Source organism: Pseudonaja textilis, chromosome 3 (assembly GCF_049901715.1).
Source record: "Pseudonaja textilis isolate UNSWEBS1 chromosome 3, rPseTex1.2, whole genome shotgun sequence".
NCBI classification, from domain to species: Eukaryota; Metazoa; Chordata; class Lepidosauria; order Squamata; family Elapidae; genus Pseudonaja; species Pseudonaja textilis.
In genome coordinates this window covers 190356105-190369134 of record NC_141992.1, presented here as the reverse complement: position 1 = coordinate 190369134, position 13030 = coordinate 190356105, and the positions used below count along the sequence as shown (strand labels likewise).

Genomic DNA, 13030 nt, shown 5'->3' with positions numbered 1-13030 from the left:
AAAAGCCCTACAAGATTTGAAAAGCAGAGGAGGGTTAGCCTTGCCAAACTGGGAAATATACCATACGGCAGCCACCTTACTATGGATAAAGGATTGGGTAAACCTAACCAACAAAAGAACACTAGTATTAGAAGGCCACGATATGCAGAAAGGATGGCATACCTTTCTGTGGGAATCAGGAAACCCAGGCAATCATATTTCCATAGGCATCTTATTAGGGACGCTTTATTAACTAATTGGAAAAAAGTACGTAAAAACTTTATCTAAAAATACCGATTTGGCTGTCTCCAATGGAAGCGATAGTACACCCTAATAATTTGGATATAACCAAAATGATTAAGTATGAAAATTTATTAGACCTACAAGGAAAGTTAAAAACACGACAAGAATTACAAGAATGAGGATTTATAATTGATCAGTGGGTGTACCTTCAAATTCATAGTAAATACAAACAAGACATTAAAGAATTTGGAATCTACAATAAATTACAGACTCTAGACAAAATTCTATTAGGACCAAGTAAAAAAATATATCTAAATTTTACAAATATTTATTAGAAACAGAACTGGAACAAGAAATTGTCAAGGGAAATATGATTGCGTGGAGCAGAAATGTGGGTCGGAGCATTACCCTAGCAGAATGGGAAAAGGTCTGGAACAGGAACATTAAGATCACGAAATCAGCAGCTTATAAAGAAAACTTATATAAAATGTTTTATAGATGGCACCTGCCTCCTTCGAGATTGGCCAAGATGCACCCCAACACGAGCCCCAAGTGTTGGAAATGTCAAAACACAGAAGGTACCTTCTTCCACATGTGGTGGTCATGCAAGGAAACCCAGAAGTATTGGCAAAAAATTAGGCACTGGCTAGAGGAAATAACCATGGAACAGATTGAGTACAAACCGGAGTCCTTCCTTCTAGGAATTTTTGATAAACGAATATCCAAAAATCAAAGTATATTACAATCCATATCTTAACCGCGGCCAGACTGGCATTTGCCCAGTGCTGGAAACTACCTTCCATCCCCACTGAACTTATGGTCATTCAGAAAATTTTACAATGTGCAGAAATGGACAATCTAACCCAAGCATTAAAAATAAAGAATCTTCAATTTATTCTAGCAATTGGAATCCTTTGTATATTTGGCTTAATCAAAGATAGTTCACCGCTAAGAAGACTAAGGCCGACGATAGCTTTGAAGAAGAAAAGACCTTACTGACAGTCACAAAATATGGTTTTATTATAATTGTCTTTCCTACCTTTGTTTTCCCCACTTTTCCCCCTTCTCTTCCCTTTCCCTCTTTCCTCTCTCAAACTTTCCTTTCTTTCCCTCTTGGCTTACGCCAAGACTGGTGCGTCTCTTTGTTGTATATAATTTATAGCTGTGTTGTTGTCTTTTTTTAAAAAAAGTAAAATTAATAAAGTTTATTTAAAAAAAAAAAAGAAATTAAGCCCCTCCCCCCAAATTAAGGCCTATATTAAAATACGCGAAATGGGGGGGGGATGGTGGGGGCGGGGGCTTGCCGTTAGGAAGTACTTTTGTTGCACACCCTGATACGGTGCTGCCTGTGTTGACCCCGATACGAAGTGCCCCACCAATGCCGAGGTCAACATTCAAACATCGCTGCCCACCCGCCCAAAGATGCAAGGGGGGGGAATTAAGTCACCCCCCAAAAGACGGCCTAGCCATTTTTTCGGGGCTCAAAACAAAATAAGACCCGGCCTTATTATATGAGAAACACGGTACTTGAATGCCATTGACAAAATCAACATTAAGTCAGTTGCAAAAGGCAGCTTTGTTTGGATCATCATCATCATCATCATCTTCATTCTCCAGTGAGGCACTACCTTGACGTGGTTGTGGGACTTATGTGGGCTGAGGAAGATGAGAGCTATGCCAGAGGTTCAACCATACTGGACTAGTCTCATCAGAGGAGTCAGACAAAGAGTGTCTCTACAGTGAGACGTAAATTTCAGAAAGCCATACTGGCTCAGATGTCGGCTGAGTTAACAACGTCCACACTAGGCATTGTGTCAAGCCCGAAATTGACACGTGCGTAGCCATTTTATTCAGCCTTATTATATATTCCTTTTCTTTCTTTCTCTTTGCTGGGTATGGGGGGGAAGAGTTTCGGACTTGCCACATTCCTAGGAGGGAGGAGTGGAGATAGAGAGAGTTGTTTAGGCTAGGTGGTTCTTCTTCCCGTGGGAACACGAGGTGATCCTGCTGAGGCCCTTGAGGTGGAGATTTATGACACCAGATAACATTGAATTACTTCTTTTGGAGAATGTGACTTTTGAGGGCTGTTTCTAACTTCCAATATTATGTGGTTGTGTCAGATCTGGAATTACAAGAGACTTCGCCAGTTTGATGCTTTCCTAAATAAAAGAAATTGTTTTGGAAGATGGACTTTGCTCTTTTCTTTTTAAATGGATTTCATCACTTGGAAACACGAGTGCCTGGATATCTGGTGAAAAATGGGCCACAGGGCTCAGGAAACACTGCCAAACCTCCAGACTATGCAATGAATAATAATAATAATAATAATAATAATAATAATAATAATAATAATAATAATAATAATAATAAATAAATAAATAAATAAATTTGATATTGAAGTAATCTATGTCAACCCCCAAACCATGCTGAAACCACAACACAACTACCTCAAATGGCTTGGAATATAGTCTAAATGCTTCCAGCAAGGTTGGAAGCAAGGTTTAAACTAGAAACATCTGTTAGAGAGGCATTTCATGCTTAAACCAATTTAAGTTCACCGCTTTTGGAACATTAACTACTAATTTAATTGCTTTAAATAATTAGATTTTACTTTAAATGGCTAAAGTGGCTCGATCTGCTGATGTCCTCCTTACCTGCTTCCTGCTAAGAGGAGCCAATTTGAAAAGTGTACAGGGAAGAATTTTTAACCGTATTCCATTATAAATGGAACTAATCAAGACCTGGGGTAGACTTGATGCTTTTGTTATATAGTCCATTAAATTAAACCCCATTTATTCTTGGTGGCTTTGTAAGAAGCTACTTAAGAAGGCTACATTAAGTTTGTTTTGAAGGTTTAACTTGAAGAGGATTTAATCAAACCCACCTCTTTGAATCAAAACTATTCCATGCATTAGGTCAGATGCTTTCAGATCGATTTGACAGTTGAAAACATTTCTGATCAATTGGATCTACCCAAATGAGCAATGGCACATATATAGACTGAGTACACATATAGACTGGGTGAAACCAGGCTCAGTAGCAGTAACTGTGAGAGGGGATCTTGGAGTCTTAGTGGACAACCAGCTAAATCCGAGCCAGCAGTGTGCAGCAGCAGCCAAAAAAGCTAATGCAATCCTAAATCGTATTATCAGAGGGATACAATCAAGATCAAGGGAGGTACTAATACCACTCTATAAAGCCTTAGTAAGACCACACCTAGAGTACTGCATCCAGTTTTTTTCACCACACTATAAAAAAGATGTTGAGACTCTAGAAAAAGTACAGAGAAGAACAACCAGGATGATTAGGGGACTGGAGACTGAAACATACGAAGAATGGTTACAGGAACTGGGCATGGCTAGTCTAGGGAAGAGAAGGACCAGAGGAAACATGATAGCAGTCTTCCAATATTTGAGGGGCTACCACAGAGAGGAAGGGGTCAATCTATTTTCTAAAGTGCTTGTAAGCCAGACAAGGAATAATGGATGGAAACCGAACAAGGAGAGATTTAACCTGGAAATAAGGAGAAACTTTATGACAGTGAGAACAATCAACCAATGGAACAGAAGTTGCCCTCAGAAGTTGTGGGAGCGCCATCACTTGAGACTTTCAAGAAGAGATTGGACTGCTATTTGTCTGAAATGGTGTAGGGTCTCCTGCTTGGGAAGTGGGTTGGAGTAGATGACCTACAAGGTCCCTTCCAACTCTGATTATCTGTTATCTATTATCTGTAATAATTAATTGTAATAGGCTTTTAGCTAGATTCCTGTAGTCTTATTGCTTAATTGAATCGTTTGTTATAATCTGCTAATTGTTAATGGGAAATCTTTGGGTTTTTTTATTATCTCATTTATTGGTTATAAATTACACTTTCATTTAATATTAATAAGGATGCTGTTCTTGGTATTATTAGTTTTTCCTCTGAGAGAAGTCTTAACACTTGATAAGTATTTCACATCAGTGGTTACTGTTACAAATGGCTGATTTTATTATTTCACATGGTTTTTTATGATTATATGGTCTGCTCTGGATTTTTTTAAATAAATTAACAGAGTGAATATAATAACAGTTGATTATTTATTCATGTCAGAAGCACCACAGTTAAAATAAGGCATACTATATGACATAACATTTAAAATATAAAAAACAAGATTAAAATATGTAGGAATGAAATAGATCTTACCCAGTTGATTATATAATGCATGTTATGTATAATATTATAATAAGTGTAAGGACCCCTCAGGAATCATTTTTTTCAGTGCTGTTGTTATTTCACTAGCATATTATACATTATATTATGTATAACATTATAATAAGTGTAAGGACCCTTCAGGAGTCATTTTTTTCAGTGCTGTTGTAACTTCACTAGCATTCACTAAACAAATGGTTGTAAGTTGAGGACCACCCATAAATGCAGCTAAGGACTGAGATTTCTTCGAGAAACAGAACCACAGAAATCAACTTGGCACAGCCATGTAGTGATTGCCTATGGATGCAGGCGATCACCAGGCAACAGTGAATTCTAGTCCTGCCTCAGGCATGAAAGCCGGCTGGGTGACTTTGAGCCAATCACCAGGTGACTGTATGTTCTAGTCGTGTCTTAGGCATGAAAGCTAACTGGGTGACTTTGAGCCAATCACCAGGTGACTGTATGTTCTAGTCGTGTCTTAGGCATGAAAGCTAACTGGGTGACTTTGAGCCAATCACCAGGAGATTGTGAGTTCTAGTCCTGCCTTAGGCATGACAGTTCACATTCCAAGTTCCCATCTCAACGTTCCTGGAGTTCTAGCATGCATGGGTTTTCCGGCCTGTGCTCAGCTGAGCTCAAGATGGAACATCCGGGATTGTTTGTATGCTCTCCTGGAACCCCTTTTTCTGCTGTTTCTTCTTGGACCAGGATCCTGCAGTTCCGCCTCTATAAGAAGAGATTCAAGGAGACTTTGAGGCCTTATGACGTAAAGGATGTGATCGAGCAATATTCAGCTGGACATCTCGACATGCTTTCCAGAATCAAATATCTTCAAGCAAGGTAAGAGGGCATGGTCCCACTCATAGACTAGTCATGGAGATGATATTGGGAGGGAAAGATTGAGAGTTTGGCCAAGATCAGGTGACGGTATTGTCATGACAAGCACCACTACTCAAAGGATGTCATTCTTGTTTTGAAATTGATGGCTGTGCAACAGACTCCATCAAGAGTCTGATTATTATTATTTTTTAATCTCAGGCTAGGTTATGCTTTGTGTTCACATGACATATTCAATCCTACGAATTAGAAATCTTAGTTTTAGCCTATGTGGGTTTTATGTTTTGTGTGTATAGCTTAATGTTTTATGTACACCTAAGTAGGTTGCTTAGTTCATCAATCAGTGTGTTTTGCAGATCCAGCCATGGGTTAATGCAGGAACCAAGTTAAGAGGGGACCTTGTAAAATACAGTGATTCAGACAATAATAGAAATAGATCATGTGTTGCATTATTATCTATCTATTCAATTGCCCAGGTCACCCAGTGAAGTCATGGCAGAGAAAGAAAGAAAGAAAGAAAGAAAGAAAGAAAGAAAGAAAGAAAGAAAGAAAGAAAGAAAGAAAGAAAGAAAGAAAGAAAGAAAGAAAGATGGATTGTAGATGGTAGGTAGGTAGGTGGGGGAAGGAAGGAAGGAAGGAAAAGAAGGAAGGAAGGAGATGGATGGGAGGGAGGTGCAAGAGAAGGAAGGAAGGAAGGAAGGAAGGAAGGAAGGAAGGAATATTTTTGCTAAGGGCAATTTCCTTCTTGTAAAAAAAACATCTTTCTTTAAACTGGTGCCTCCATATGTTCTAGGACTTTAGCTCTTAGACACACCTGGACAGCCACTTGTCCAGAATAGTATAGGGCTTCCTGCTTGTGCAGAGGGCTGGACTAGAAGACCTCCAAGGTTCCTTCCTTTTGTTATTCTGTTATGTTTTAACCAACGGGCCCATTATAGGTAGTCCTAATGCTGGCTGGGGGATTCTGGGGAGTCGAAGTCCGCAAGCCTTAATGTTGCCAAGTTTGGAGACCTCTGAGTTACACAGTATGTAATACAACTACATCTAGGAGTCCTTATGTCCTCTTTTTAATCTCTTTTCAGAATAGATATGGTTTTTGCACCTGGGCCTCCATCAACTCCCAGACACAGGAAATCTCAGAAAGGAAGCACATTCTCCTACCCTTTGCAGCAGTCTCCAAGGTGATATATTATGTGGTGAAAGCCACATTTACATCATTTTCTCCCTGGTGCCATAATTCCGCCCCCCTCCCTTCCATCTCTGTTAAACACTCACATAATGCGGACCATAGATATACTTCATACAGTTAAAACTGAAACATGTACATTCTTATATCTAAAAATCAAAAATACCTCATTGTTCTGACCCAAGCCTCGTTCAAATAAAACACAAAAGCAAACTTTTTTTAATGCGTCTCTGTGAATTCCATACATTCACAGCAAGGAGTCATTAAAACTAATTGTCCCAGATAAGAGCAAGCCCTTTCAAGGTTGTGAAAGGCCGCCAGGAACAGAAGATTAATTGCAGGGAAATATCCAAAATCAAAAGTCTCCGAAAACAAACCAGAATAGACAGGACTTCCACAAGAACTTGGAGTTGAAAGAACTTCTTTGCTTCCTGCAAAGAATCCCACCGCTGAGGGCTGGCTTTTATCCCTTAAGGAAGGGGCCATCACCTTGCAACCTTACTCCTGAGTCACCCATGCTGCTGCAACTGCTCTTTCCTTTGAGCAGCCCTGTGCACATGCCAGGACTATCAGAGAGTGGGGTGCTGCCTTCGGAGCTTGTGGAGTCTGGCAGCAGCGATGAAGAAGTCTCCGAGGAGCCTGTGCCCAGTGCGTGTGTGCGCAGGGCTGCTCGAAGGAAAGAACAGCTGCAGCAGCACGGGCGACTCGGGAGTAAAGCTGCAAGGTGCCCCTCCCTTAAGGGATAAAAGCCAGCCCACTCCAGGGGAAGGAGACTGCAAAATCCCCATTCTCTCCCCACCCCACTAACCTGCTTTCCAGCTCTGTCCTCCTGTGCAGGGCAGCCAAAGAAGACCCAGCCAATCAGCTGGGACTCGGGAGGCAGAGAATAGATGCGGCGGGTCCAGTCAGAGCTGGTATTTGCCGGTTCTTCAAACTACTCAAAATTTCCGCTACCGGTTCTCCAGAACTGGTCAGAACTGGCTGAATATCATCTCTGACGTGATCATGGGGATGCTGCAATGGTCGTAAGCGTGAAAAATAGTCATAAGTAACTTTGTTCACTGCCGTTATAAGTTTGAATGGTTACTAAGTGAACTGATTTAAATCGAGGTTTACCTGTAATTATTTTAATCCTATGGAGTGCAAAAGTGTATTCACTTTTCTTTGGCTTCTGTGCAGGGCAAGAATGCACAATCGTTCTGCAGAATAATAGTAAGGCTTCGTTCAACACACACAGGGGCAATTGTTATATCTTTAGTAACAACGTTGACTAGCATTTCAGAAATTCCTCCTTTGAAACGAACGGCGGTGTAAATGCATTGTGAGCTAGGAATATTTGTAGGAAGAATATGGATGGATGGTTTTGTTTTTTGTTTGCCTCTGTGCAAAATGGAACTTTATTTCCTTTTAGGAATGAGCCATTCATAAGTAAAGCATCTGGAGATGATCCCGAAGACCAAAGCATGATGGGAAAATTTGTCAGAGTTGAAAGACAGGTATGAAACGCTCAGTAGTTTGGGTCCACTTTTTTCCTCAAATTCAAATTCAGAAGAGAACGGAAAGGGACCTTGGAGTTCTTCTAGTCCAGCGGTGTCAAACTCGAGGCCCAGGGGCCCGGATCCAACCCACAGGCCGCCCAGGAAATAGCGAATGACTGGCCCAGGATGACTCTGCCAGTGAAAATGGAGCTTGCAAGGGGCTGTGTGCAGTCTTCCCGAGCTCCGTTTTCATTGGCAGAGGGTTGCAAGAGGCCATTGCAGCTGAAAACGGAGCTTGGGAGCCCGTTTTTGCTGGCAGAGTGCTTGGGCCACCATGGGTGCCCCTCCTATAGGAGTGATGTCATGTTGGCCATGCCCACCCTGCCCTGCAAGGTCAAACACGACCCTGATGTGCCCCTCAGTAAAATCAAGTTTGACACACCTGTTCTAGTCCAACCCCTTCCTCAAGCAGGAGACCTATACCAGTGATGGCGAATCTTTTTGTTGTGGTATGCCAAAAGCGCGCGTGTCAGCACCCACAATGCAATGTGCCCTGCCCCCCCCCCCCGTGCATGCGCACACAACACCCCCTCCCCCTTACCTGCACTGCACATGCGCATGCCTCCCAGCTTATTTTTGGCCCATTTGAGGCCTTTTTCGCCCTCCCAGAGACTCAAGGGAAGCCTCTGCAGCCTCGGGAGGCCCAAAAAACAGGCCCATTTTGGCACTTCCGTTATTTCAGGAAGGACCATTTTTCGGCCTCCTGAGGCTGCAGAGGCTTCCCTCAAGTCTCCAGGAGGGCGAAAATGGCTTCAAACAGGCCAAAAACCAGCTGGGAGGTATGCACATGCACAGTGCAGTTTGGCTGGGGCTCATGTGTCTGCATAAATGGCTATACATGCCACCTGTCCCATGCATGCCATAGGTTCGCCATCACAGCCCTACACCATTTCAGACAAGTGACTGTCCGGTCTCTTCATAAAAACCTACAGTGATGAAGCACCCACAACTTCTGAAGGCAAGTCGTTCCCTTATTTAAATGTTCTTCACCATTAGGAAATTTCTCCTTAGTTCTAGGTTGCTTCTCTCCTTGATTAGTTTTCAGCCATTGCTTCTTGTCCTGCCCTCAGGTGCTTTGGAGAATAGCTTGACTGCCTCTTCTTTCTGGCAGCCCCTGAGATATTGGAACACTGCTACCATGTCACCCCTAGTCCTTCTTTTCTCCAGACCAACCATACCAAGTTCCTGAAACCATGCTTCTTTTTTTAAAACAAGTTTTCATTTTATTTTATAACATACACAAATTCCCATTTCAATTGAATAGTGCATCTGAAGCCGTTCTTGATATGTTTTAGTCTCCAGGCCTTTCATCATCCCAGTTGCTCTGCAGTTTTTCCAAAGTCTAAAACGTCTCAAATTTCATCTCGTTTTCAAAGTCTCAACATCTTGTCTGCCCCTTTCCCCAAATATTTAAGCATCTCCTTCATAACAGATCTAAAGTGTTGTGCTGTTGCTGCATTTGTTCATGATAACTTTTGACCTTTGTGATGATCTCAACCGAGGTCAGTTTTCAGTTGGGTAATAGTTTGCTCTTAGTTGAGATAACTGATCATTTATTCCAGCTGAGTTCTGATGGCTGCTGTCTTTTAGGTCCACGACATGGGGAAGAAGCTGGATTTCTTAGTAGACATGCACAAGCAGCACCTGGGCCAGCTGCAGGTCCAGGTCACCGACGCGTGTCCGTTGAAAGAAGCCACGTCCCCGGCTGAGGACAACCGGTTTTCTGAATTGAAATCCATCATTTACAAATACTCCAAGCCTTCCATTCATGAGCTGTCTCCAAGCTTCCATCACGTTCCCGTGAACAAAGTCCCGCCTTTCGGGTTCTCAAGCCAGGACTGTGGTCACAACCCACTTTCACTGTCCTTCAGTGGCCAGAACTCAGGCCGATGGCAAGCCATGCCCTTCTCCACTGCCTACTCAGAAAGGCCCACTGTCCTGCCAATAGTGACTTTCATGGATCCTCAGGTTTCGTTCCAGTCCCCACCGAGAGAGCTCTGGAGCCCTCAGTCAGACAGATTCTCCTCACGACAGAGGCAAAGAGACAGCGACACCCCCTTATCCCTGCTCTCGGTCAATCACGAGGAACTGGAACGCTCCCCGAGCGGGTTTAGCATCTCTCAAGACAGAGATGATTTCCTGTTTGGCCCAAATGGCGGAACCAGTTGGATGAAGGAAAAACGCTATTTGGCTGAGGGGGAAACGGACACAGACACCGACCCTTTCACTCCCAGCGGGTCTATGCCTCTGTCCTCCACAGGGGACGGGATTTCCGAGTCAATATGGACTCCTTCAAGCAAGCCAATTTAATCTTCTCTATGGGTGGGGGTTGCAGGGGCGGGGATGTGGGAGGGTGGAGATCTGGACTGGCTTTTTCTTGTCCTGTAAACTTACAACTTTGTATATCTTACGATACCTGCCCAAAGCTTCCTCCCGCCAAAAGCAAAAAGCAAGCCACCACACCCATCCCTTCAACCCCCGACGGCTGTTCTGCATGCTGGTATTCGTGGACGTCTTCCTCCACCATTTCACACAGTTGAGCGATGCAGTTCTTCTCATTATTCTGCCGAAACGAAGCGGGGTGGTTTTCTTTCTTTCTTTCTTTCTTTCTTTTTTTTGTATTGCATGACTTTACGCTCTAAAAGGGTACAGGGAATTTCCTCCACGATTAAAATCATGAAGAAAAAAAAATCATACTATCGCTCGGTAAGTCAAGAGGGCCAGATTGATGCCAGGACTAAAAAAACAAACAAAAAAAAAACCCCACTGCAAATGTGAAGAGATACAGGCGGCATTTTTGTGAGCAAAACTTACCCTCATTTCTAGAATGATGCCCTTGGTGAGGTGTGCATGTATTTGCATCATTCCTCTTTGCAATTTTAGCTGTTCCCCTCTTGGCTTGCTCCCATGTCGCCACAGTAGGCCGATTTTATTCTGTTCATTTGACCTCTCTGCTCCTGCACCTATGTAAGAAACCCGAGAATATAACAGATTCCAGTATCCAGAGAATTGAAGTGTTTTTTTCTGCCCAACTTCAAATATTGTTGATTTCTGTGGAGCTCAGGCACGCTTAATCTGCTCTGAATATTGTCTTCACTTATCATCTCCATGATGTCCATGGGTCAAATGAGCAAAGCATCATTTCTGATCTCTTTAAGTTTCCTTGAGTTAGGCAAGTTTTGAAGTCAACGTTTGAACCGATTGTCTCAAAGGCGCTTTTTCAAGAGGCAACTGGACTTTCTGGTTTTCTCTTGAAGACATTTCGCTTCTCATCCAAGAAGCTTCTTCGGCTTCTGACTGGCTGGTGGGGTCAGATCTGAAGAAGCTTCTTGGATGAGAAGCGAAATGTCTTCAAAAGAAAATCAGAAAGTCCAGTTGCCTCTTGAATAAGCACCTTTGGGACAACCATGACCTGGATGACAGAGAATCACTGTAGACATTTTAACTGATGTTTGTTGGCCTCCACACAGCACTTCTGTCACCAATAGTAAGGGCCAAGTCATGCTTGTCCCTTTATGATGGTAGTCATATCTTACAACATTAATTTCTTCCTGAGTTATGATGAGAGATACCACTAAGACATGATTATCTCTCAGCTGCTTACATGCTCCTTCTTTTATTCCATAAAGCAGTGTTTCTCAACCTCAGATAACAGATAATCAGAGTTGGAAGGGACCTTGTAGGTCATCTAATCTAATCCTCTGCCCAAGCAGGAGACCCTACACCATTTCTGACAAATGGCAGTCCAGTCTCTTCTGGAAAGTCTCAAGTGATGGCTCTCCCTTAACTTCCGAGAGCAAGCTGTTCCATTGATTGATTGTTCTCATTGTCAGAAAGTTTCTCCTTATTTAAGGAGGTTAAATCTCTCCTTGTTCAGTTTCCATCCATTATTCCTTGTCTGGCCTACAGGTGCTTTAGAAAATAGCTTGACCCCTTCCTCTCTGTGGCAGCCCCTCAAATATTGGAAGACTGCTATCATGTCTCCCCAGGTCCTTCTCTTCACTAGACTAGCCAGGCCCAGTTCCTGCAACCGTTCTTCATATGTTTTAGTCTCTAGTTCCCTAATCATCCTGGTTGGTGCCATCTTCCACGACTTCAAGGTGTGTGGACTTTGGGGGATTCTGAGTGTTGAAATCCACACCTTTTGAATGTCTGTGCAGATTCTCAGTCATTCAGGTCATGGTTGTCATATAAATCCTTCCATTCTCCACCATGCAATTAGCACTGAAGAAGCTTCTTGGATGAGAAATGAAACATCTTCAAACCAAACAAGAAATTCCAGTTGCCTTTTGAAAAAAAAGCACCTTTGTGACACATGTCTTGAAGTCGTCAGGACTGAGAAACAATGTTTTAGAGGCTTTTCATATACAATTTACTACTAGATTTAATCATGGCTGGGAAATTCTGGGAGTTGAAGTGCACACTCTTTAAGTTCCCAAGGTTGAGATATATGGCCCTAGAGACTTTCAGGATACAATTTGATGATAATGATAATGATAGCAATAGCATTTAGATTTATATACCACTTGACATTGCTTTTACAGCCCTCCCTAAGCGGCTTACAGAATCAGTATATTGCTCCCAACAATCTGGGTTCTCACTTTACCTACCTTGGAAGGATGGAAGGCTAAGTCAACATGATGATGATAATGATGTTGTCAACCATTCAGTCATGTCTGACTTTTGGTCTGACTCTATGGGCCAGGTCTTTCCATATCTTCCAATCTTGCACTACTTTTTTGAGTTTTTCTATGCTCTGGCTGGTGTCCGCTTTGATGGTATGCAGCTATTATATTCTCGGACAGGCTGGTTTCCTTTGACCACTAATTCTTCTAAACACAGTTGCTTTCTCTAATTTGTTGCCTACACAAATTGTGTTGATCACTGGCCAGGAAACAAGGTTGGTCTTAAATTTTTCTTCCCTGGAGTTCATGTACTTGGTTGTTATAAAGTGTAAAACTTGACTCAGAGACCAAATGAAGCAGAAATGCAGTTCCCAAGATGTGATATGGATATATACCGGTAATCCTTGACTTACAACCATTGTTAGCGGCCATT

At 42.4% G+C, this 13030-nt stretch overlaps 1 protein-coding gene across 2 annotated transcripts in view; it reads left to right on the top strand.

Moving 5' to 3' along the window:
* KCNQ3 (potassium voltage-gated channel subfamily Q member 3) overlaps window positions 1-10663 on the top strand; it is a 162198-nt gene extending 151535 nt beyond the window's left edge. For both annotated transcript variants that reach the window (XM_087931720.1, XM_087931719.1), the window contains 4 exons: window positions 5120-5251; window positions 6331-6429; window positions 7846-7930; window positions 9563-10663. In XM_087931720.1, the coding sequence (XP_087787846.1) occupies window positions 5120-5251; window positions 6331-6429; window positions 7846-7930; window positions 9563-10282 (1036 nt within the window). In that variant the 3' untranslated portion in view covers window positions 10283-10663. The remainder of the gene's footprint in view (window positions 1-5119; window positions 5252-6330; window positions 6430-7845; window positions 7931-9562) is intronic.
* The last annotated feature ends 2367 nt before the right edge of the window (window positions 10664-13030 follow it).